This window comes from Epinephelus lanceolatus, chromosome 10, assembly GCF_041903045.1.
Source record: "Epinephelus lanceolatus isolate andai-2023 chromosome 10, ASM4190304v1, whole genome shotgun sequence".
NCBI lineage: Eukaryota > Metazoa > Chordata > Actinopteri > Perciformes > Serranidae > Epinephelus > Epinephelus lanceolatus.
In genome coordinates, this window is record NC_135743.1 from 37,695,829 (window position 1) to 37,722,596 (window position 26,768).

Consider the following 26,768-nt stretch of genomic DNA (forward strand, 5'->3'; position numbering starts at 1 on the left):
AATTATTGTGACACATCAGTTGACTTGTGCCATCAACTTTCATTTGCAGACTATTTTCTTGGGTTATGGACCAACATTTAAGTTCAAGACTAAAGTTCCCGCCTTTGAAAACATCGAGCTTTATAATGTCATGTGTGGTAAGGCATGTTTTTGTGTGTTTGGGTCTGAGTGTGTATGTTTGATTCTAGTCATCTTAGATCAGCCAAAATGTGTTTAAATTAATATGTGAGTGTGTTTTGTGTACAACTATCTCCACTTACTCTTTAAGCTGACATGAAACTGATCTTTCCCACTCTCAGATCTTCTGGGTCTGAAACCAGCTCCCAATAATGGGACCCATGGCAGTCTGAACCACCTGTTAAGAAGTCCCTCCTTCAGACCCACGATGCCAGAGGAAGTTTCCAGGCCAGTAGCCTCCGGTCTTGTTCCTGCAGGAACAGACGACCTGGGCTGCAACTGCGACGACAAGGTCAGCCATGATGACTCAGTGGCAGACCTGCGCCCGGCTTCCTGTAGACGGCTGAAAAGAATACTGTCTTTTAGGAGATTGGCTTGTCTGTCACTTAGATTAGTAATGACATCAGTGAAACCAAAATCATCCTGGTCTCCATCTGCTGCAATGTTGCTCCATGCTATCTATGCTAACACTGTATACAGCAAGCTAAAATTCTTGTTTTGCTCAATCGAGTCTGGTAGCTTTGACAAGAGCGGAGATGGGAAAACTGAAGCCATTAATGGCTGTCCCATCACAAAGTGCTGTCTGAAAGCAAGGTTAAGTGGTGAAAATATTTATGATATAGCGAATGCTTCAGCTATTGATCTTTTTTTTAGATGGCTAAAATACATTTTGTTGCTGACCCCTCTACAGCAGTACATTACTTAGCTTCCGTGTTGTACTCCTGCCTGCCTCTCCAAACTGGGGGTGTGCCGACCACCATCTACTGTATGTAATACACTGACTATGGATAAGTAGCTCATACAATACCACTTCAGAAGATCCATACTATCCCGTTAATGCTAGAGAAAAAGTTGAGGGCCATTTGCTGTGAATATCTACAGCAAATCACATGGTTTTGAGGCCTCACCAGTATTATTTTAAAGTGGCAGGGAGTGCTCTCCTTGTTTCCAAAGGAAAAGTGGGCCATGAGCGTACAGCAAAGATTACAGGGCACCTGACAAGAAGTTGATAGGATTTCATTGATTAGGCAGTATAAATCTACAGGTCATATAATGGAGACTAGGTTTAATTAGTAAAAATTTGGTCCTCTTAGTGAGTTTGATGAATGTCCCTGGAGCACTGGAGCTAATGGTGATACATGGATACTTTTGGTGTATGTTTGCAGTTGATCAACAAGCCAATCTCCAAAAATGATAATGTATTACTGGAACGTGAAGAAAATGATGCAATGACAGCTTTTTGAGTCTATGCAAGAAGGCAGTTTGCTGTGATAAAGTTTGGTTGGGGGCACAAAATGATATCAAATGCTCCTGTCCCCTCGCTTTCAGTAATTAGCTTACAGAGTATAAAAATGATGAAATACTGTTGACATAACTGTGGGTAAAACTGCCCTTCAGCATGTTCTCAAACAGTTTCCTGTATATCATGACCTCTGTTGTTGCACATTATGTTACAGCTCCCTCATCTGTGATCACAGTCAAATAAGAATTACACAACACTTAATTGATTCCCCCAGGCCAAATTAGACCCTCACAAAGTTCACAGTATGACTAACCTGACTGAGCTGCTGGCCTGAGGCCAACCATTCACATTTCACCATGAGACCACTTAACATCCCCTAAAAAAAGAAGCACTGCTCACTCTCCCTGTGTTCCTGCAGGATCAGTAACTCTGTATTTATCTTTGTATTTTATTTTAGTCTGTATTTAAAAAGGACAATGCACAATATATTTATTGTACCAGATGTAGCTAAAAGCTCATTTCCATAGTAGTCTGTAGCCTCTAAATTACAAAACTGGTATTTTGTAATGCTTTGATTTAACAGATATGAGGGAGCTATAAGGAACTATCCAGTGTCCCTCCAATCAGTCCAAAGATTGACTCCGAGTGGAGTCAATCTTTGGACTGAGATGAGATGAGAAAGATGAAACATGAGGACCAGTTGGTTTATTTTATCGCTCATGTGATCTGCTGACTTTTTTGGCTGCTAATTCATTCAAAATTCTGCTTTTTTTTTTTTAATTATTATGTTGTCGTTTTTTTGAATATGTCTAAGAACTTGCAATTGTGTACAAATCTGGTATTCCGAAGCAAACCCCAGAGATAACAATTGATCCATCCTCTGACATGTACACTAAAAAAAAGAAAATCTTCAGGTCAAATGGGAATTTAAAGTAATTCAGAGGTTCCTCGTGTATTCAAAAGTTTTCTGAGAATGTGTCTGTTGTACTTGGGTACAAGCTCTTATTTCCATTTGAAGGTGACGTTGTCATGACTGGATCTCTAATGTATGTAACATAAAGCTAATACTTAAAGGGGAGCATCACCTAAATTAAGGAACTCCAATATTTTATTTCCATGGCCTAGGAAGGTTCAATCAACATTTGTGAACATGAGCTAGATTTTGATTTGGGAGAGAGTTGATCATGTTTACCAGTATTTTTGGGCTGTCTTGGAACATAGGAATAACCTATGAATTTTGAAAAACATCTAGTTCCCCTTTAACTAGGCCAGTAAAGTTATGAAGGTTAAGTTTAAGAAAAGAAACATGGTTGTGCATCATCATGCTATTGACCAAACTGGACTTACGTAGGTTAGGTTTAGGAAAAGAAACATGGTAACAACGTACCTTAAAATAGCTCAAAGGTCACGGAGGGCACAAACAGGGGAAAGTCCTGTGTTTGTTTGACCATCCACCACCGTAATTTGCCTCCACACGTGAACTTTTGCACTTTATACTCCCTCCCTCTTTACTCCTGTCAGCACATTGGCCATGTGATTACAGCCTTCCTGATTATGATATATACAAATTACTGGCTCATGATTTCGTTGTTTATACATGAATTCTGGTGCCTGTGAGAACAACCTGCTCTTTTTGAGGTTTTCTTTTTTTTTTTTTACTTTTCTGTTTTGTTTTTTAAGTACAGTTGAAGTTGTCTTTTTACACAGCAAACCTGTAAAAAGAATCATCTGCATGGGCCTATCACCCATGGTTCATTTGTTATTTGTGTGTTTCTGTGAGTGTGTGTGTGAATGAGCCTGTTTGACATGTAAAATTTGTATCTAAGTACCTGATTGCCTTGTTGCATCTTTGCTTACTGCTGCAGAGCTGGAGTCAGTTCACCTTCAAGTCAAGTCAGTTCAACAAAAATGTGTAGTGAATTTATTCACAAAAATTCCATCTCTCTTTTCCCTAAGCTTTATTGTTCACATTTGACAACTATCTCGATCTAGACATTGTCAGTGTAATTCTGAGATCTACTTCCTGATTGGCTTGTATTGGAAGTGAGTTGGACCCAGCCCTCCTCTGCAGTGTTTCACTTTATGTATGCTGTGTTTGTGATTCCCATGTAGATCTCTGGCAAGAGATTGTTTCAATCTCCGATCTTTTTGCAGTTGCGTGTAAAAAGTAGGGGCCAGAGAGGTTTGAAAGTGACCCTTGTACGAGGCTATAACCTGGAGTCACTCTGGCTCTGTCTCTTACAGAACAAAGTGGAGGAGCTAAACCAGCGACTGAGGCAAGCTATGGATGGTCAGTCTTTTATGATGCTGCTGAAAATAGATAAATGAGCTGTCTTTAATGCAGTTTATCAGCCTCTGAGGATGAAGAAACTCACTCAAAGTTAAATACTCTGTGAAATAAATAAGTTATCAAGTACACCTGCATCATGATCCTATGCATACAGTGATGTGGCATGCCAAAGTTTTTAGTTTTCACATGTTGCTGTTTGGTCACTTCACTGTAGATTGCAGTGTTACAGACCTGTGTCTCCTCTGCTGTGTCCCCTCTGTGCTCTCCCTCTCTCAGACAGCAGGAACTTGCCGCATGGTCGACCTGCTGTACTCTTCCGTACCAAATACTTCATCCTCCACCACAGTGACTACATCAGCGGCTACAGTGAGGCTCTCTCTATGCCTCTGTGGACCTCATACACAGTCAGCAGACAGGTACTCTTCATCCTTTGCTCTTTGTCTTGGTGGATATTATTGTAAATATTTACTGTTGGATGGTGTAGTAAAGTTTCAGTCTCTTTTACCTTTTAAACGTTGTTCATGACTCTCCTCAGGTTGAGGATGTCTAACAACATTAGAATTTCAGGTTGTGTGGACATTGACATTTTGATGTTTTGCAGACGTTGGCTTTTGTTAAACATACCTTACAACTAAATAATGTTATTCTATGTCAGTGTGATGTTGGCATGAGATATTAAGTTGATGCTGAGTTTTGGTTACTTAACAACACAACTTAAAACCAACAAAATATCAGGGTTATCTGTCGTCGGTATTCTAAGTCAAATTGACGTTGGCATTAGACTTTGTCTTGACATTGAATTCTGGTCACCCGACTTCACAACCTGATTTCAACCAGATATCACCATCTGATAACGTTGGTGACCTGCTAACAGCTTTTAGCCAAGTGGTCTCAAGTTTTAATGTTAGTTGACCTATGTCCTCTTTGTGCATGTGTGTGGTCCTTCAGGTAGAAGTGCTCCCTCTGCCTGAAGCTCTCTCCAACTGTGTGAGACCTGATAGCAGAGTCCCTCCAGCCTACAGTCAGTCTTGTACCAACTACAGAGCAGACAAACAGATCACCTACGCCTTCCTGTACCCACCACGTGAGTTTACCACTGTGGCCTCAACCCTGAAACACTGAATTACAGTAACACTGTAGGAATTATGAAATCCATCAGTGTGGAATATTCTCAGGACTATATAAGGTTTTCTGTTACTGTAAGGATTTTTGAGTTAGCAGGAGCTAAGATGAACACTAACGCTGTGTGGTCAGGCACAATGAGACACCTAGGAGGGATCCACTGCAATGATGACTTGTTGTGTTGCATATGAGGAAAGAGACATCAATCAGTGCTGTTGCTGCTGATTTTCATATTTCCATCAGTCAAACAATTAATATCAGGGAGCCCAGGGTTCTGCTGTGGAGGTCGTAGGAAAGGGCTTACAACTAGACTCAATCCTCCTTCCTTCTCTTCCTCAAACAGCCCTCCTCCTCCCTGCTCAATCACAATAACCCTGTTTATCTCAAAAACTGTTAAGTTTGTCAATTCTATCTCCTCCCACATCTTTATTTTTTTTTGCTTGAGTGACACCAAATTTGCTACACCACATCTTTTGACTGCCCTCAATGTATCAAAATGCAAACCACACTGTAAGACAGCTACTGCAGATATTTGTAAAATAAATCTCCTATGTTCATTAAAAAAGGACAAAGTAGAAGTAGTGTGGTAAATTTCAGAATTTTTTGTCAAAAGCTGAATTATTGACAAAATTATTATTATATTATGTAATTAAATTACATCCTCATGTAAACTATAGCAGTCAATGATAAAACATCTCAAAATTCTCAGAATCTTGTCTTGTTAACTGAATTCTGACACTAGATTGAAATCTGCCTTTTATGTGCAACCCTGGTGACTGTTAAAGTCATAGTGTGAAACCAATCAATGGTTTCTCACTTGGCAGGTAGCTCAGCAAGATCATCTGTGCGTTCCAATCCCCATAATACCATACTATAGTATGGCAGAAGAAGATTTAGTATGTCCCAGTACATAGTATGTCAAATGTAGTATGCCAAAAATACCAGGATGTTCTACTACATCCGGTCTGATTTTGCAGTATGCAAGCCAGCATGATTTTCTGGCTATTCTGACCTACAGTCCACATGTAAAACAACTGGTTGGCTGCATGCTCTGTGTCTCATGATTTTTACAGTTCGGTTCTCATTCTCATATTTCCCTTACTGTTAAAATCTGTTGTAATATTAAACTGAGATCTAACACCATCACTGCAGGTGAAATCATTTTAATCGCATTTCATTTTTCTTTATTGACAGAATTGTCCTCAACCATAGACAAAAAATATGATGCTGTCCTCATCACCAACACCGTCCCCATGTATCCTGCATTCAAGAGTAAGTCAGTCAGGATGTCTGGAGTCCTGCTGAAACCTTGTATGTTGTGATTTTGACATGCTTTCCTGCATAAAAATGAAGCCTCATCAGTACCGATATGACACTGATATATTCACTGCTCCTCTGTATCGTCCATCACCTGTCATCCTGTCTTCCATATTTCCTTCTCTCATCCCTCTGTTCGTCTCTTTCTTCCCTCTCTTATCCACCTGCCTGTCTCAGGAATATGGGGTTACTTCCAGAGAGCACTGGTGAAGAAATATGCCACTGAGAGAAACGGAGTCAATGTGCTCATTGGACCCATATTTGACTACGACTATGATGGTGTCAGAGACTCAGCTGAGAAGATAAGAGAGTGAGAACATTCATTTTGTTTCACTTCTGATTCAGCTTCAAACAGCAACAGAAAGTTATTTCTTAATGTTTCAGTTGTTGAAATTATTCAGTAGTAGTGAAGGCTTCACTGTGATCTAAAGAAATAATGGAAAAACAAAGAATATATTTTCCATCTAATGGGCTTAAATCATTTAAAACTGACAGTGCCACATGCTGTATGTGTTAATATTACCATAATGATCAGTCCTAAATAACTCAGCCATACAATGTCATTATTATGTGATTCATGCCATTTCTTTCTTGGAAAAAAAAATCAGATATTCAGCACTGTTTATAAAGAATGCTTTATAGAATAAATCTGGCTAGCGGGGAGAAGTTTATTCAAATGCAACAAGTTGTGCTCAAGTGTTTTGTTTGCCCCTTACTGCAGGTATGTAAGTGGAACGATACCAGTCCCCACACACTACTTTGTGGTCCTGACCAGCTGCTTAGACTTCACACAGGCTGCAGACTCGTGTAGCGGCCCACTCAGCAGTGCTGCCTTCATCCTGCCACACAGATCCAGCAATGACGAGACCTGTAATGTAAGGAACATCACACCTTTTAATGCACATGCATCATATTTAATGACACTCATATACACACAGAAAAGAGACTGCACACAGTGTATGACCTCTTGGATACTTTACTCTGCATCAACTAGTCACCCTGAACAGAGCATTGCCCCTAAACAGTTTGTGTAGCACAACCCAAGTGTATGTACATATGTATATACGTATGTTAGAATTCCCTCAGTGTTCACTGTTCAAGTTTTTACCAGAGGTCTCTTCCTTTCCAAAATAAGCACACACAGTGATTAAAACTGGTACAGACACTGAATAAAGCTGTTTTACATTAAAAATCAGTGTTTCTGTGACACTGTTTGGTACGGCAGAGACTGGAACTGACTTACCACTAATGTTTGTTCAGCTTGTTTCTCTGATAACTTAAAATCCAGACATGCGATGACTCATATCATCCACTTAAAACATATTAGTTTTATTTGTTTCTAATGTGTGTGTGCTTCTTACTGCCTCCCTGCAGAGCTCAGAGGAGGAGTCCCGCTGGGTGGAGGACCTGATGAAGATGCACACAGCTCGAGTCCGAGATGTGGAGATCCTGACGGGCTTGGACCTGTACCGCAGAACGACCCGGAGCTACCCTGAAATCCTCTCGCTCAAGACCTACATGCACACCTACGAGAGCGAGATCTGACACCTGCCGGCTCTGTTAATGTTAATGACCTTTTCCAACCGTGGTGGATGTATGTGGTACAAGGAAGAGATGCGACCATCTCTGTCACACTGAGCTACACCAGCTTTAGCTGTCGCTGGGTGCTATGGCTGCAGCTGCTCTGCAGCATCCATGTTGTGGCCCTTTCACCGAGTATATGGTTTCATCTCATTTTATCAGTCTGTCATAATATAGCTTTAACACCACTGAGCTATTAGCTGTGGTACTGTCCACTTAATTCTGTTACACAAAAAAAACCTCCACATTGCAAACATGACCTACATGCAGTGTAATTCTGGAATTTTAAAACACTTAACTATGCAGTTTTCATTATTAAATCTATACCAGTAATTTTTTGTCATGATGTGTAAATATCAGAGATGTGGAATATTATGTGACACCGCCATGTTTTTAAAAAAATTTGTGATTGATCACAGCTTTATTTATAAAAATGCAGCATGGTAGCAAAATATAAACTATTAGGTCTTAAAATTAGATTTGTAGGGCCTCAGTACAAGACAGGGCCACATGATCAGATAATAACTGCAGTACAGTAGACAGTAGCCGTCTATGAGATGCAGTGAACTGGAGGTATGCCACATCTGTCACATTCACAAATACTCTATGTTTTAGCTATGTTACTCATGGGCCTTTCAAAAAGTCATTAACACATGCTGCAGATGATTCCCTGATAAATATCCAGGAGCAGTTTTTGAGGGGTTTTTGTACAGTATATAAACATTCAAATTATTTTCTTGCAAACGATATTCCATATGTATAAATAATGTTACATTTTAAAGTGGTAAAAATATTCAATTGCACTACAAAGCCAGCAACAGAATCAGTCTTAGAACAAACCATCACCTCAGTAGAACGGCAGGATTTATAAACTCGTGCACATTTTCAGTTTTCTTTAGACAGTGATCCACTCTGTTTGATGTGAAGTTGACTCATACTATGTCTCTATTGAACCGTTTCTCATGATGTTCAGTGATTAAGAAGAAATTGCCTTTATTTTTTAATGAAATGATAATGCAATGTCGTGTATGTGTGTGTGTGTGTGTGTGTGTGTGTGTGTGTGTGTGTACAGTGTGTATATGTTGAACTCGAGATATTTTCTGTTTGTGTTTGCCTGTTGATTGTGTGTGCATGTGTGTTGTTGACTTTTTGTTCTGTGCACAAAAACAATAATGTCAATGCTGATGATTTATAAATGTTTCCTAAAACAGTTACCACCTGTGAGACCTATTTATGCTTTATGAAAATGTCACCACAATAAACAAATGTTTTTGCTAAATCCAGTGTGGTGTGTATGAAGTGAGTCTGGCTGCTTCTCAGTCAGCCCTCCAGCTGTGGGCTGCACACAGCAGAGCCTTAGAAGATACAGTGTGGGTATTCAGCAGTAGTAGAGCAAAGTGAACACAATCAGTCCGTCTGCGTGGTTGTATGATGAATGTAACATGAAATACACTGACGTTACAATACGCAGCAGCCTCAAAAGCCACAGGAGCCTGCCAACAGTAGCACATATAAAAGATCTATCCCTCTGTTCAGTACTGCCACCATGTGGAGACTGGTGGTAGAACATGTGGCCAGAGTAAAACCCCCTAAACTCACATTAGAGAGGAAAATTTGTGCCCAGACGGTTTCACTGGGTAAGGTGAGAAAGTTGTGTTTTCTGGAAACGCTTGTGTGACTTCTGAGAACTCTGAGGGACAGCTTGATGAGCTGTCACACAGCATGGTGAAAGTTAACATTAGGTGAGATCAAGTTAGAAAACAAGAGTTGGGGTAAATCATAGAGACAGGAAGGTTAGGAGGATTAAAATAATACTATTCCTCCTGTTTTCCTTTACTTAGCACACGTCTCTCTCTGCCAGTGGTGGATCTTTCTATAGCCTACATGGCCAACAGTACCCCACCTTTATTTGTTTTTGTTTTTTTTTTTACATTTGAAAAAAGAGAAACGGTGAAGTGGAGTGTATGTGGAGAGTTCATTCATTCACACATTCATTTAAGGAGTTGCAGGGGGCCACAAGCTTTTTTATGCATGGAGACCTCAGTTAGCAGTGTTAGCAAATATTTTGGGGGGCATTTTTTGTCTTCATCACAGACAGATAGAAACAGATGAGTAGGAGGAGAGAGATAGAAAGATCTAGCAAAGATCCCTGATCAGACTCAAACTGGAGACATTTCAGGTCAGCATCTTATATTAATCAGAGGAGATGGTGGTAGCTGTGGTGTAACGTCATTAAAAAAATGTATATTGACCCTCCCCGGAGCTACAAATATGTTTCCTTGAGCCTCCCTGAGTGACTGGGGGAAAATACATGACTCTCCCTCCACCATTATAACCATATTTTTTAAGGATAGACCGATATATCGGGCCGATATTTGAGTTTTTTACTTGTATCAGCATTGGCCGATACGCGCGTGGGTTTGCAGATTTATTTTTCCCTGGCATGATTTACAGACAGGTATCCACGGGCAGCTCTGTGTTGCTGGAAGACCCTGCAGCGCACATGCAGCGAATCCTACTGTGTACAGTAGTTGTTGTTTTATTTATGCTTCAGCGTAAATATTTGTTTATTTTATAAAGACATTACTGGAAGATTTAAGAGCACTGAACTCTTTTTTTTATTTGAATGTACAATAATAATAATAATAATAATAATAATAATATTCTACCTGTTCTACCTCAACTTTCCATCTTGTTTTAGTATTTTTTACTGTTCAATAAATGTTTCTTATTTTAAACTTGAGACCTGTAATATTTGTTATCATTGTGTCATTTTTTTTATGTAAATTGAGGGAGCAAAAGCAGTATCGGCCCCAAATATCGACTCAAGAAAATCGGCAGTTCATAATCGGTCATCGGCTAAGGATGATGGAAAAAAATTGGTATCGGCATCGGCCCTAAAAAATCCATATCGGTCTATCCCTAATATTTTTTAATATTCACAATGCAACAAGCAAACAATACAAAGAGAGTGAGATAAACTTGGCACATTGGCTTTTATTAGCTTTAAATAATATACCCTTTGATGATCATAAGTTAGAAGTTAAAAGCTGAAAATGAAACCCTGGATCTGTAAAAAGGTCTACTATTGTCAGGCATGAGGGATGCAGAATTTAATGTGTTTTACAGGATCTGTTAAGTGCAAACAATTTATTTTTGGCAAATGTTTAAATGGGACATGTAGAATAAAGTGATTTAGATGAAATATCACTATTATAAGCTCAGATGTGGTTATGTTTCTGTTCACAGAAATGTGAAAATCTGACAATAATTTCTGTTTTCAGAGCGTATGAGAAGTGGTGTAATTTTGGAAATTCTGGCGAGCAAACCCAGCGGTTGATTTGGGGTTGAGATTTTATGTAAAATAAATAAAAAATGCAACCATTTAAAGTTGGCAAAAAACCCCAAAGTCTCTCCACAGTGCTTAATAAAGTATTTAAACGCCTCCACCCTCTCCCCTCTTTTGCATATCGAACAGTCCCTAAACAAGAATAAAATGACACTGCAGTGGCTCTAGGCATAGAGGACAAAAAAGACTCCAAAATCTGCAACCCTTGAATTGAGGGTAAAATAAAGTGATCGCGTGGCTCTGTAAATAGTTATTAATCTTTGTATACACTTAGTGCAATTTTTAGCCAACATTTCCGTGGTGACCTGAATGCGGCACGACGGTTGTGAAATGTGGAGAATGACGCGTTCAGAGTTGAATACTTTCACTTCCTATATTGCTGGAAGCTTCAGAGGACTGTTGCTGTAGCTGGGGTGTGTACAGCGGTGTACACTCAGTTACTCAATGGCTACTGCTGACATTAACAAGAGTTAGCTTCTTTTAACACTTTGTTTTTAAAGTGCAGTGTTGTCAGCGTAATGGTGTGGACGCAACACAATGGTAGGACTCACTTGTTTATGTAGCATTATGTTTGTGTTGGAGCTCAGCAGGCGACAGTTAGCTTTTATCTGAGATAACAGAAACAAACACAGCTGATGTCGCCAAACAGCGGTTATTTCAATATTTGTAAGTGTGAATTCAGCTGTCATATTTCGCAGGTGTTCTGTCCACAAACTCTCCAGTGTTCAACACAGAGACAGATTTGTTTATGAGCTTTGATAGTTGGCAGGTACTCAGACTGACTGAAGGAGTGTCACTTTGAGTTGGTGTGTAATAGTGTTACTAACCGGTTCTTCTTCATTTGATAAACAAAATAGGAAGCATTCAAATATTTAAGAAGCTGCTGTGGCACAAAAGAGGGAGAGTTATGTATAAATATTAGTCATAATTACTTTACAAGTGAATTAATTCAAAGTATTTATAAAATTAACTTGTCAAAAATGATAAACAAGTTTTGGGCAGTTGTCATTAAACAAAGTTCTTGTTAGACCCTTTTTTTGTTTATTTACCAGGGGTGGGGGAAAAAATGATAGTATCGCGATATTTTTGTGTGGCAATATCATATCGTTACACGTACACTAAGTATTGATTTTTTTAAGGTATATAAATGATTAATATTACAAATACAAATTAAACTTTTTCTAGCCTATTAGAATATCATAATCAGTAGCTTTTTCAGTCCACTAGATACATTTTGCTGCAATAAAAATGACTGAAGGTGAACTACTTTATTTTATTTGACTAAACTCTTGATGTTGACAGATGTCTTGAGTCATTGTGGCTGGTCCTGACTCTTAAAAAAGCACACAGTTTCCACGCCTTCTCATCTGTAATCCCACACAGGTTCTGCAGTAAATATGGGTCAGAGAGAAGAAGACAAGGTGTGCTGTCTTAACATTCTCACCTACCACAGAGAGCTGCTGGTGTCGAGGCTGAGGAGCATTCAGTGCATCCTGGACAACCTGTTGGCCTGCGGCTTCATATGTGAAGAGGATGTTGAGATCATACAGCGAACTGCCACCAAGACGGATCAGGCAGGGACACCAATAATATACGTTAATAATGGCCATTTGTTTTGTTTCTATTGAAAATACCTATAAGGACATACTATTTCTCTGTAAATTATCTACTGGTTGAAAATCTCAAATAAAGTAGGACAGTTGTGAAGTTGTAACCAACATGACATTCTTTCCTGTCATTATTTTCTAGGTGCGCAAAATCTTGGAGCTGGTCCAATGCAAAGGCGAGGAGGCCTGTGAATTCTTCATTTACATCATATATAAAGTATGTGATGCCTACAAAGACCTGCAGCCATGGTTGAAAGAGATAAACTACAACCCAAGCAGTGATGTAACGCTGATAACAGTGGTTAACACAGATCCCAGTAAGTACTATAAGAACTAATGCTGCTCTTTGCCTCCAACATGATCTTTTTTATGCTTCATAGATAATATATAAAGATGTTTGTGTCACTAAAAGGCCCATCTGTCTGTCTTAGTTTTGCTCTGTTAGACTATTGTATACGACCACAAATCAATCACACCTGTTTACAAATGAGAAAAACATGGCTTAGTTTGTGGTTCTACAATAAGTCCTACCTTTATGAAGATTATCATTTTCATTGTGGAGGCCATAGTTTTTGCGTTGCTGTGGTATTGTACTGCATCTTACAGAGAGGGGTTTCTTCTATTCTGTCCATAGTTAGATCAATGAGTGAAGACACGGGTAGAAAAGTAAAAATATACTGTTGCAAGAAGAGGTCTTGCATTCAAAATGCTTAAGTAGGAGACTGAGTACAGAAGCAGCTACGTTTATTTTATATATTAAGATTAATGCTGCACCCACATGCTCATCAGACAGTCCCATTTTCTGAGTTGGAAGGTCGTTCATGTTCATGACATTTAGGTCCTAATGTGGCAACAACATGGACGCTACAATGAAGGGAGTGTTTAGAAAACATGTCAATAGCAGTTTGATGTTTTATATTACCAAGAGATTTTATCCTGAACTTGTTGCTGCACCAGTGTATCCTCTAAAACTACTAAAATATTGCTATACCTGACTTATGCTAAAATATATCTGTTACAACTAATCTATGTCACTCTACATGGACAGCAACTTACAGTTACAACCTAATACCATAATATAAATGATGTGAGCAAAAAATTGACATGTAATATGTGATTTAATAAGAAGTTTATTACCATCAGCCAAACACTTAAATTTCATCCACCATGTTTCTGCACTTATGACGCCAGTTTGGCAACTCGTGCACCAACATTTTTGCTGACGCTCCAAGCTGTTGTTCCAACTTCATGTGAATATTTCCAGTCAGGAACAATTTTTTTTCTAATTATTCCATCACCACCTGAATGCGGGGTGAAGTCCCCCTCCAGCTAAAATACTCTGATATGAGTCATATTTTAAAACACATAAAAAAATAAAATAAAATAAATAAATAAATAAATAAATAAAAAGGGCCTTTCTCCAGTGCTAACATGGCACTACTAAAGCTAGACTGGTGATTGGTGGAAGAGCAGTGTGCAGCAAGATGGCTAGCGTTAGCATTAGAGGAAACATTAGAGATTTAGTCAGACCCAGACTCAGATTAGGAATCTGTTGTACACCTTTTTCCTGTATTAGACAGTGACTGGCTTCTGTTTTAATGACATACCTAATCTATCTTGCCTGGCATATGTTTGAATCTCAGATTTCAGGTGAGTGCATAGACATGGAACCCTTTAGAAATGTAAAATGAAGTCACTATAGTAATGTTCAGACATTTTGGGGGACATAAACAGAAGAAAAAAAAAAAAAAATTTTAAGTGGAGGGGGACTCATAAACGATTACTGATAGACTAATGTTTAATTAGAATTTTAAAGGAATACTTCACCCAAAGACAACCACTCTGTAAATAAATTAGCATTGTTACCTTGAATTCCTGAAGAAAACTTTCTTTTTCTCCCATGCCTCGATGGAAAACGGCAAACATATTGATTTAGTGATTGATTGGAGACCACGTTTAACAACCGAAAGACTATATAAAAAAAAACATGTTTAAAAACTTATCCAGTCGTACGCTCAGTACTTCCCAAACACATGCATTTTTGCAAAAAACCCTTAGTATCGGAGTCTGCCTTTGAAGAGAATACGCTGTAGATAAGTTTCACTTTCAGTTCAGTTTCAATGGTTAGGTTTCACCAAAATGCATGTGTTTGGGGAGTACTGAGCATACGACTGGATACATGAGACTTGGGTTGTACTACATGAGCTCTGTGAAAGCTTGTAAATGAATTCTTTGTTATTTGTTGTTCTATTAATCGGAACAGTTATGAGTCACAACAAATTTGTGCCCAGGCGGTTTCACTGGGTAAGGTGAGAAAGTTGTGTTTTCTGGAAACGCTTGTGTGACTTCTGAGAACTCCGAGGGACAGCTTGATGAGCTGTCACACAGCATGGTGAAAGTTAACATTAACGTATACGAACAATTATGAGTGAAACACTTAGCCTATCGTGATTTAAACATTAAATGAGAAGCTCCAACACTGACTGACAGCTGACTCCACTCATAGCACTGGTGATCTGAACCGGTCAGTGGTCACTTTTAATGCGCAAACTTATATGGGACGTATTTGCCCCGTTACCGTTTGAGCTCGTTTCGCGGCTGCCGGCTGCATCCGCCTCCCTCAATACTGAACCAATTTTAGAATGAGTTGTACCTATGAATCATACGCACACATACACATGGGGAAATAGGGCCCAGGTTGAAAAATACCGAAGTTGTCCTTTAACTTTGTCGTCTTGAGGGAAGTTTTGTTTGTAGCAAAGATTAAAAAATAAAGATGAAACACAAAAATCCCTAACATATTCATTTTTGGATTGGATAAAATTTTCAGGTCCTAAATAGAAAATACTGGATCACTGGACCATATAACACCGTTTGCAGCTTCTGTGTTCCACTAATTCACTGTCTGTCTCCCTGCTTAAGTCAGCAGGTATTGTGAGAAGTTGAAGCATGAGATGAGCCGGGACACCTGCTTCATCATGTCATACGGCCAGCGAGAGGAGACCAGGCTAGAGGACCTTTACACTGACACACTGATGGAACTGTTGAATGACTGCAATGAAAGTCTGGGCTTCTTAGAGAGTCTGGACCAGCTCCTGGGAGACCATGCAGTCTTCAATCCCCAAGGTGAAATCATCTATGTTATGGGGGATGCCGGTGTGGGAAAATCAATCCTCCTGCAGAAGCTTCAGAACCTCTGGTCCAAAAAGGAGCTGCAGACGGATGCCATCTTCTTTTTTAAGTTCCGCTGTAGGATGTTCAGCATCCTCAAAGAAACAGAGCAGATCTCCCTTAAAGACCTTCTGTTCAAATATAACTGCTACCCAGATCTTGATCCAGATAATGAGGTGTTTGATTACATCCTGTGCTTCCCTGAGAAGGTTCTTTTTACATTTGATGGCTACGATGAGCTTCAGATGAATGATCTGATGAATGTTCCTGAAGTGGTGTCACCAGATGTGAAGGCACACCCCTTCCAGCTGCTCATCAGTTTGCTCAGTGGGAAGCTACTCAAGGGCTCCCAGAAGGTGCTGACGGCCCGGACAGGGACTGAGATCCAGAGTAGGGTGATCAGAAAGAAGGTGGTTCTGCGGGGATTCTCCCCAGCTCATCTCAAGACCTACATTGATCTGCACTTTAAGGAGCAGGAGCACAGAGAGCTGGTTTCAGTTCAGCTGGATGCTAGCCCCCACCTGTGTGGCCTCTGCTCCACCCCACTGTTCTGCTGGATTGTATTTAAGAGCTTTAGGCACCTGCACACCATGCATGATAGTTTCCATCTGCCTGAAACGTGCATCACACTGACAGACATCTTCCTGCTGCTGTCGGAGGTGTTCCTCACCCGCTCAGCCTCACCTGCGCCGTCTCTGCTGAAGAAAAGCACCCGATGTGCCTCTGAGACATTCAAAGCAGGGCTCAGGCCTCTTGCAGCATTTGCCAAACTAGCACTTCAGGGTATGGAGAGCGGTAGCTTCATTTGCACCCAAGAGGAGATCACTGCATGTGGCCTGACGGAGGAGGACCTGACGCTGGGCTTTCTAAGACCTGTCAGTGAGTATGATGCCAATGGAAGCCCTGCTACATTTGAAGTCCTCCATATCACCCTCCAGTCTTTCCTGGCAGCATTTGCTCTAGTGTTGGATGAGCAGGCTGCTGCCAGCTCCATCCTCAAGTTCTTCACAGAGTGCAGCAGGAAAAGAGAAGTCTCCTGTCTGCCGTTTAACGTCTGTGTCCGTGGCTCCTCAAAGCCCAGTGAGAAGAAGCCATTCACATCCAATGAGCACCTTCAGTTCACTAATCTGTTTCTGTGTGGACTGCTGTCCAAGGCTAACACTGGCCTGATTCAACATCTGGTATCTCCTGTGGTACTAAAGAAAAAACAGACCCTGCTAAAATCCTACCTGTCCACCAGTGTGAAGTCCCACCTCCACGGCTTACCCCACTACAACAGTGAAGATGGCAAGAAAGTTCATGTTTTGCCCAACTTCTTGTGGATGCTGAGGTGCATTTTTGAGACAGGGAGCAAAGACATCGCTCAGATGACAGCAAAAGGCATCACAGCGAACCTCATCAAGCTGGGTTACTGCGACGTGTACTCAGGTGACTGCACCGCCCTGAACTTTGTACTGCAGCACCGTCAGAAGCTCCTGGGCGTTGACATGGACAACAACAACATCAGTGACTACGGGGTGAAGCAGCTGAAGCCCTCCTTTTCTAAGATGACAGTAGTGAGGTAAGAAAAAAATGTATAAAAATATGTTTTACCTACCTCCTGCTCTCCACTGAGGGATGTTCACACTGATGTTATAACTGATGTAACCAAACACTAACCAAACTGCTTGTCTTCAGATTGAGCGTCAATCGCCTGTCTGACAGCAGCATCGAGGTTCTTGCAGAGGAACTGTGTAAGCACAAAATTGTGGAGATGTTGGGGTGAGTAAGTATGTCAGTATGTTATTATGTATGACATCAATGAATGTTAACACTGATGCATCAGTGCATAAGCAGAATGTACTGTTTTAGCAACTCAAGTGAAGCTAGTTCTAATTAATTTACTGTTAGCTAGTTTAGGCCACTGATTTCCAACATAGGGGACAGGTCCCCCTCTACTTACTTACAACTTACTTCTATGTCATGGACAAGAAACAATTAATTGCACAGAATACAAAGCCCACAGAAAACAGCATTTGGAGTCTTGTGTCGGATTGATCCTGGCTTCATATGAGTAAGCCGAGAGAAAAAGTTCATTAGCTGCTAGGCCAATTTATGCAATGAGAAATAATGCTAGTAACATTAGCATGCTGTATTTGTAGGAAGAACATGTGGTCAAAGACAATTGTTTTGTTGGTGAACCTTAAGAGTTATAGTAGAGCTGAATTTTGTAACGTTACCATTGTTTAATGATGGTGTTGTTCCAACAGTTGAGGAAAAGTTTGTAAGCAGCTTGTAAGCACAATGTAAAATGTCATAGGCTTACGCTAGTAACATTAGCATGCTGTGTATTTGGGGAAAACGCGTCTAGCAAAAAGGACAAGTGTCTTGTTTGTGAACCTTGTGAGTAGTAACAAAGCTGAATTTTGTACTTTTGTTTCATGTTGTCACTACCAGGCCAGGTTTTTCTGTTTTAAGCACGAAGTTAGTTACAGTCAGGTCCATAATTATTTGGACAATGATACAGTTGTCGTCATTTTGGCTCTGTACACCACCACAATGGGTTTTAAATGAAACAATGAATACCTGCTTAAAGTGCAGACTCTCAGCTTTCATTTAAGGCTTTTTTCAAAAATGTAGTATGAACCGTGTAGGAATGACAACCATTTCTTCACACAGTCCCCCGACTTTAAGGGCTCATAAGTATTTGGACAAACTAACATAATCATCAGTTAAACAGTCAGTTTTAATACTTGGTTGCAAATCCTTTGCAGTCAATGACTGCCTGAAGCGTTGGACACATAGGCATCATCAGATGCTGGGTTTCTTCCCTGGTGATGCTCTGCCAGCCCTTTACTGCAGCCGTCTGCACTTCCTGCTTGTGTTTTGGATGTTTTGCCCTCAGTTTTGGCTTCAGCAAGAGAAACGCATGCTCAGTTGGATTCAGGTCAGATGATATGACTTGGCCATTGCAGAACATTCCACTTCTTTGCCTTAAAAATGTCTTTGGTTGCTTTTGCAGTATGCTTCAGGTCAATGTCCAACTGCACTGTGAAGCATCGTCCAATGAGTTTTGAAGCATTTGGTTGAATCTGAGCAGATAATGGTGCCCCAAACACTTCAGCTTTCATCCTGCTGCTCTTGTAAGCAAGACAAGACTTCACTAGAATAAATACAGAGGGTTTATCACAAGATGCAAACCATTGGTTAGCCTTAAAAATGGAAGGCCAGATTAGAGTTTGTCAAAAACCATCTAAAAAGCCTGTACAGTTGTGGAACAGCATACTATAGACAGATAAAACAAAGATCAACTACCAGAATGATGGGAAGAGAAGAGAAGGAAGAAGGGAAGGAACTGCTCATGATCCAACGCACACCACCTCATCAGTGAAGCATGGTGGAGGTACTGTTATGTCATGGCCATGTATGGCTGCCAGTGGAACTGGTTCTCTTGTATTTATTGATGATGTGACTGCTGACAAGAGCAGCAGGATGAAAGCTGAAGTGTTTGGGGCACCATTATCTGCTCAGATTCAACCAAATGCTTCAAAACTCATTGGACGATGCTTCACAGTGCAGTTGGACATTGACCTGAAGCATACTGCAAAAGAAACCAAAGACATTTTTAAGGCAAAGAAGTGGAATGTTCTGCAATGGCCAAGTCATATCATCTGACCTGAATCCAATTGAGCATGCGTTTCTCTTGCTGAAGCCAAAATTGAGGGCAAAACACCCAAAACACAAGCAGGAAGTGCAGACGGTTACAGTAAAGGGCTGGCAGAGCATCACCAGGGAAGAAACCCAGCATCTGATGATGCCTATGTGTCCAACACTTCAGGCAGTCATTGACTGTAAAGGATTTGCAACCAAGTATTAAAACTGACTGTTTAATTGATGATTTTGTTGGTTTGTCCAAATACTTATGAGCCCTTAAAGTTGGGGGACTGTGTGAAGAAATGGTTGTAATTCCTACACGGTTCATACTACATTTTTGAAAAAAGCCTTAAATGAAAGCTGAGAGTCTGCACTTTAAGCAGGTATTCATTGTTTCATTTAAAACCCATTGTGGTGGTGTACAGAGCCAAAATGACGACAACTGTATCATTGTCCAAATAATTATGGACCTGACTGTAAATCCATTGATGTATAAAGAGAACTGGATACAGCGTTGGGGTGAGGCTTCGTTCATTCCTGTGGAAGTTGCACAGCCTTGCCAAAGCCAATAAAGTTTGACCTCCTGTGCATAAAATTACCCGGGTCTCCCACATCACTGGGCCCACAGAACAAGCACACCTTGAGACTTTGCTGGCCGAGCACAGGCTCAGTACTCCCCATGTCTAACTGAAACTATTGAGCTATTTTACAAACGGCATCATTTGGTGTTTGGGGGCATGGTACACTTGTCAAATGTTACTGATAGTTGACCCACTTTGGCTCTGATTGCTAATACACACTCAGTGTAGGTGACTCAATTGCTGTTAGGTGTGGAGATTGTGACCTAGTATGCTAATGATGGCATTCTGCTGAGGATTCCAAACATGTTTTGACTTGCTCTGCTGCTCGATGCACCTGTAATTTATTTATTTGTTTGTGTTCCTGGTTCATGGTTTTTAATGGAAGATAATGAGAAGTGGAGCAAATATTTGCAGATGTGTTTACCCCGAGCCTTTAGCAGCAGCAGAAACTTGTGGTGCAGGGAAATTAGTAATTTTACATTGGAATAAAAAAGGACCACTGGGTTTAGAGTACCTTGGCTCAGGAGATAGAGTGATTGTCTACTAATTGGGAGGTCAGAAGTTCATTCAGGCCCTTGCAGTTGTTGGGATCAACACAGTGTAGGCTACATGTTAAAGTGTCTGCTTTGAATGCTACTTGTGTTGTGGAGCACTTTAAGTGGTTGCTAGAAAAGTGCTATATGAATGAATCAATTTACACTTTGTACTATATTTCTAAATACAGTTTGTTCAAAGCAAAAATTTTGGTCCCCTGAGGTACATCATCTTTAACCATAATTTATATTTTTGTTCTCAGGCTTTACAACAACGAAATCACAGATGCCGGAGCCAAACTAGTTGCTCGGATAATTGAGGAATGCCCAAAGCTGCGAACTGTCAAGTATGTTTCCAACTTGCACTGATATAAAATGAGAATACTATATTAATTATAATATTTGTAAAATTAAAGGGGAATTCTAGTTTTTTCCAACCTGGGCCCTATTTTTCCCATGTTTTTATATGCAAGTGACTTGTGGGAACAATTTTTGAAATTGGTCCAGTACTGAGAGAGAGAGAGCGTTGCAGTGGCCAAACAGGCTACGATGTAACCACTTGGGGCAGGTCAATTTATGTCCACTTAGAGTTGCTGTTTTTGCCACAGACAGTATCAGATGACCTGTCGCTGGAAGAAAACGGTGGAACAGTTGGAGAGAGGAGTGTCGGGAAGATTTTGTTGTTTTGGAGTACAGAAAGCGTATTTTGGTGTAATCTAAAGAATGTGACATGGCTGAATGTTTGGCTGATTTCAGAACAAGACTTCTCCTTTAGCGAGAACTGTAAACAAAACAGGCCGCAATGGGTCCTTTCCATAATGCTGTAAGACACTCATAACATCTGTCAGTGGCAAAAACAAGCACTCTCAGTCAACATTAATTGCTGGCCGCAGTGTTCTCTCTCAATACTGGTCCAGTTTCAAAAATTGTTGATCTCATCAGTCACTTAGACACAAAAACATGGAAAAATAAGGTCCAGGTTGAAAAATACCAAAATGTCCTTTAAATATGTTGTAGTTTAATGTCTCTCTCTCTTTAGGATTGGTAAAAACAAGATCACCAGTGTTGGTGGGAGGTATTTGGCCAGCGCCATTCAGAAGAGCACTTCCATATTTGATGTTGGGTAAGACTTCATTGCTGTAAAACATCTTTGCTGTTTTAGACCACTTAATGCAGGATATTCTGATCTCGCTGTGCTCACGAAAGCAGTTAGATCAATGGAGAGGCGCCTAGAGAGGACTGATGGAGGAATTTTTCAACTGGTGACAAAAAACATTTTATCAGTATCTCTCAAATGAGACAAAACACTTAACATGTTATCTTGAAAAATAAAATCATGAATTAAATGCAACAATAGAACCCACATTTTATAAACTCTTAGAATTTGCGCATGAAGTCAAAAGTCGCACAGTTCTTGAAATTGAAAAGATGCCAAATTAATTTTCTTTAGGAGGATACTGCTGGCTTAAGTAAGGCAGCTCAGATGACGGTTTTAAGATTTTTGCTTGCAGAATGTGGGGGAACAGCATCGGCGATGAGGGAGCAGAGGCCTTTGCAGAAGCTCTGAAACAGCATCCACGGCTCACCAACCTCAGGTGAGAAGGAGCTACCTACAAAGATGATTAAAAACCTACTGATTCAAACTGGCTGATTAAATTCAGAGTCATTTCTGTGTTTGTGTATTCTAGTCTCTCAGCCAATGGCATCACATCTAAAGGTGGGAAGTGCCTGGCAGAAGCACTGAAAGAGAACAGCGTCCTCAGGATATTCTGGTAGGCAGCTCGCTCAGTTTGAGCCAAGTGATTTTCACAGTTCTAACAGAACGACTCTCTGAACAGAAGTCTGTGTGTGCTGTTGTAGGTTGGTGCAGAATGAGCTGACTGATGACGCAGCTCCTCACTTGGCTGAGTTGATCCAAGCGAACACGGGTCTACTCCACCTCTGGTGAAGAAAACACACGTGCATGAACACACACATCATCTCACCATGGACGAGACCCGTTCAATACCCTGGCCAGACATTGATTTTTAGAAACTCACCTGCTTTGTATATTTGTCTGCAGGTTAATCAGCAACCAGTTCACTGTGGGTGGGATCAAACAGCTTGCTGAGGCCCTAACTCACAACACAGCACTCAAAGAGATATGGTGAGGATCAAGTATAATTCACGGTGACTTTCAGGCCTTTTCTTTTTCTCTAACAGCCTCCAAATAGTGGGGACCAGCTGTTTTTAAAGGAGTTGCTGTTTTGTAGTCTTTCATCTGTGGTAACAGTGCTGCACACCACATATGACAATAACAGGATAATACTAAATACTTTGAGCTAGCATAACAATTGTACAAGACAAGCAGAGAAGAGCCATAAAGTCAGTAAACTGACACAACACTAGCCACCACAAGCTATGGTCGCACCACACTAAGACCAAAGCTGAAAAATGATTTTTTTGCTTTTTGATTTTGATTTTCTTGCATATATTTAACTTAGTAGGAACCAGTTAATCATCTTGCTCACATGGGTTGTTACCTTGTGCACAAAAGATAATAGGCTAACTTGTGCACACTAGATAATAACTTGTTCCCACAAAAATATTTACTGGAGCACCCAAGATAAGAATTGTTCCCACAAGATAATTAAATCATGTGCACAAGATTGTTCCCATGACATAATTAAATTGTGCACACAAAATAATGATTTGTTCCCACAAGGTTATAAACTTGTGTGCACAAAAAACATCCAACAACACACAAAAAACCCATCCCCTTTTAAGACTTTAGGGGCTCTGTAGTGTTTCCTTTTGGAACAAACGGGATATTATTATTTAAGGTAGAATAGCTGGTAGGATTTATTGAGTGGCTATAATCAATGTTATTAGTTGTACATAATGACAATGTGGAAGCATTATGAAAAGTTGCTTGTAGTGATGATGCAGTGAGTTTCAGCTCATAGTTTATCTCTGCCTTAACTTCAGTGTTCTGATTCACTCACAGCTTGTAGTGTTGTCTTTAGCTCCACATGGCAGCAACAAAACATCTGTAATTAGTCACTGTGCACTACCTGGTCAGCTGCATAAAGCTGGCAGACACAGTTGGTGACCAGCTTGTTAACATGGTTGAGCATTTAGCAACTAAAAAGAGATTTTTCACAGGAGTTTGTAGAGACCAAAAACAGAGCTAAAAGAGAGTGAATATTGGCCTCACATTCATCAGGTGGATGCAGGGACCACTCCACATGAATATCCTTGTTGCTCTGTAACTGCTGGATGTGGAAATAAGCAACTGTTTGCTTTTTTTATTCCAACCAGTCTATGGAAAAACCTGAATTCAAGTGAATGTGTCCTTAAGGACAATTAGGTTTGGAGTTGCTGAACATAAATATAAACATAAATAGGCTACTTATATTTAATTCAGTTATGGTGTTGCATTGGGAAGCATGTGTCCTACATTTTACTGTGTTTTTTAATCAGACATTAGTTACTCACTGTAGCTGTAGAGGTAATCAGGGTGACAAACCCTTCACAGCATCAGAGCCATTTCCATGGGTATTCCCTTTGGCGCATGACTGTGTTTTGAACTTGAATGAATGTCTGATGGTGTCTGATTGTGTTTCTGCAGCGTGAAAGGAAACCAGCTCTCTGAGGAGGAAGAGAATCAGTTTGTGGAAGAGAAAAGGCTGCGGTTCCACTGACTGGGCACTCACGTGAGACGTGCATGCACTGAGTAATGTCGGCATGGCAGAAAACGTGTACTGTAGTATGTGTTCACTGTATGAATGCAGAGTGTTAGCAAACTGATTTGGTACAGTATGATTGAGTATGTATGATTTCAGCTGAGTGTAACTGTGTGGCTGTGGGCACAAAGTCTGATGTTAGATACTGTATATTCATCATATCATTCATTGTTGATGAAACCATTTTTGCGCTGAGAAAACTTTTTCATGTTGGGGATGTTTTGCTGTAATTTTGACCAAATATCTGACATGACGACTGTTACGGAAAAAAGGAAGTGGAAGCACTGATGATGAAGAGGGAAACAAACCAAGGACTTCCTTCTTCATGAACCTTTGTAGAAACATATGGCGTATATTTTGATTTGTATACATACGAACAATAACTTTATTGTTTCACACGTCGCTGATGGAATGTATTGAGGTGTACTTCAGTGTAAATGATGTTTACTGTTTGTTTGATACTTTGTGGCAACTGGATCCAGAAAAGAATGTATTTTATTGAGTGACATCAGTGTATGAATAACTCCTGATGGACAGTGCTGGTGGTGAAAAGGCTGATGGCCTCTGGTGATGGATGACAGGACATAGAGCTAAGCTCAGTAAAGATGATTTCCCTTTCGTTGCTTTCTTAATTCTCTCTGACGTGTTTGCCTCTATGGATCTATGTCACAGCTGACATTTGAACTCGTTGTACAGGAACAGCGCAGGTGGAACTTATAAAATGAAATATGGCTCCGTTCCAGTAATCTAATGTATGACAGTTTGCCAGTATGAACTGTAGCAACACCCTGAAACATCCACACACCTAAATGGAAGGCAGCCAGTATTCAGGATTCAAATTACACCTGCACTATCTCTGCTATATTTCAAAACGTCTGATGTAAAAAAAACCAAAAAAACAGGCCTGTTATTCTGCTTCAGTACAATATATAAGGCAACTCCTTCCTGGTTAATGTCATCCACACCTACCCTTCCTCTCACACAGGACCACTAATCATCATCCACTGTTTAAGGGGTACATAGAGCGCTTGTCACTTCCTTTACGTGCCCATGTGACCAGTTGGGCTGTTCACACTAAAAGTGCCTGCTAGTGATCCGCAGCAACAGTTTCAGCTGTCTGTTTTTTTCCACGAGCTGAGAGTGAATCTGGCAAGAAAACACACATGTAAAGGATCTGATTCCAATAAATTATAGAATATGCATCTGTTGGTTACTTTTCCACATACATATATGTCAGTTGTGTATGAACAGGGAGCAGTGGCATGAGCACACTCACACAAGCAGAGAGAGAGAGAGCTCTATGTGTGATTAGAACTTCACTGAACTTTGACTAAGCTGTGTGTATGATGGATTTGAATTTAGAGAAAAATAGGTAAAATAGGACACTTTTAGGTTTACTAGATGGCCCAAAAATAAAATGGCAAAAATGCAATAAATACAAGAGAATGGTTGGTATCCAAATGATCCACTCTTAATAGCTTTTTGTAGGTAGTTTTGCAGAAAATAAATATTTTAACATGTTTTATGTTTGTTGTGATTTCCTGTCTTTGTCGGTGACATATTAAACAGCAAACTGTCTCTGTTACATTACATTAGGTAGATTGATCCTAAAGGAGCTCATATAGCTGAGGTTTCTACCGTTTTTTTTCCCCGTTAAAGGGGTTTTTTTGGGGGAGTTTTTCCTTATCCGCTGTGAGGGTCTTAAGGACAGAGGGATGTCGTATGCTGTAAAGCCCTGTGAGGCAAATTGTGATTTGTGATATTGGGCTTTATAAATAAAATTGAATTGAAATTGAATTGAATATAAGGCTTATCTTCAGACTGCATCCTCAGTGCCTCACGTACTCCAAGTACAATTCAAAGACGAAACACTCTGTTAGTCGCTCCCAAACCTGAGCCAATACATCACTGTGTTTCTTTGAAATCACTGTGCTGCGGCTCAAATGCAAATAACTGTATACAGGGGGTTTCCCACTGCATGTGCAAATAGAGGAAAGCCCAGCCGGATGTGGTGGGTGTGGTGGTTGCAAAATAAAATGTTTTTGTCAACATAGTGTATAACAGAAGAATGTGACAGGTGCAAGAACAATATACTGTGACTGGCTCTGTATGGATGGGATAATAGTGTTAAACCAATGTGTATCTTTTAGTTGAAATAACCCTTTCTTCTACCCCTACAAACTGATTAGAAAAATGCTCTCCTATCAAAGACAAAAAAAACCACAAGGTGTTCTTACTTGCTGTTAATGAAGCTTCCTCTGTGGGCTGAGTTGCTCATTTGTCATGGATTTGGTTGAGTCCATCCACTGAGGACGCTCAAGAGACATCAAGTAAGTGGATGAGGAATAACCTTCCAAAATGTTCTTGCACCACCAAATTTAAGCTTTTCTAAAATCCTACCTTTCTGTTTAAGGTATAATTTAAAGGATGAGGTGAGTA

The 26,768-nt window shown here is 40.2% G+C and overlaps 2 protein-coding genes across 4 annotated transcripts in view; both read left to right on the top strand.

Annotated features, from left to right (window-relative positions):
- Nucleotides 1-9,009, top strand: part of enpp2 (ectonucleotide pyrophosphatase/phosphodiesterase 2) — a 42,055-nt gene extending 33,046 nt beyond the window's left edge. Inside the window, exons 17-25 of one of the 2 annotated variants that reach the window (XM_033639960.2) lie at nt 50-137; nt 300-469; nt 3,575-3,710; nt 3,987-4,126; nt 4,659-4,794; nt 6,027-6,104; nt 6,327-6,459; nt 6,871-7,024; nt 7,524-9,009. In XM_033639960.2, the coding sequence (XP_033495851.2) occupies nt 50-137; nt 300-469; nt 3,575-3,710; nt 3,987-4,126; nt 4,659-4,794; nt 6,027-6,104; nt 6,327-6,459; nt 6,871-7,024; nt 7,524-7,694 (1,206 nt within the window). In that variant the 3' untranslated portion in view covers nt 7,695-9,009. The remainder of the gene's footprint in view (nt 1-49; nt 138-299; nt 470-3,574; nt 3,711-3,986; nt 4,127-4,658; nt 4,795-6,026; nt 6,105-6,326; nt 6,460-6,870; nt 7,025-7,523) is intronic. The other variant, XM_033639962.2, reaches the window with a different exon arrangement.
- A 2,439-nt stretch (nt 9,010-11,448) lies between these two features.
- On the top strand, nt 11,449-25,849 carry nod1 (nucleotide-binding oligomerization domain containing 1). 2 transcript variants are annotated; one of them, XM_033639714.2, is made up of 12 exons: nt 11,449-11,619; nt 12,463-12,653; nt 12,829-13,003; nt 15,609-17,418; nt 17,535-17,618; nt 20,868-20,951; nt 21,644-21,727; nt 22,116-22,199; nt 22,293-22,376; nt 22,465-22,548; nt 22,667-22,750; nt 24,215-25,849. In XM_033639714.2, the coding sequence occupies exons 1-12, from the start codon at nt 11,598-11,600 to the stop codon at nt 24,285-24,287; spliced, it is 2,859 nt and encodes a 952-aa protein (XP_033495605.2). In that variant the 5' UTR covers nt 11,449-11,597; the 3' UTR covers nt 24,288-25,849. The 2 variants fall into 2 exon arrangements, with proteins under 2 accessions (XP_033495605.2, XP_033495606.2); XM_033639715.2 differs by lacking the exons at nt 11,449-11,619; nt 12,463-12,653 and having other exon boundaries at nt 12,865-13,003; nt 15,613-17,418.
- The last annotated feature ends 919 nt before the right edge of the window (nt 25,850-26,768 follow it).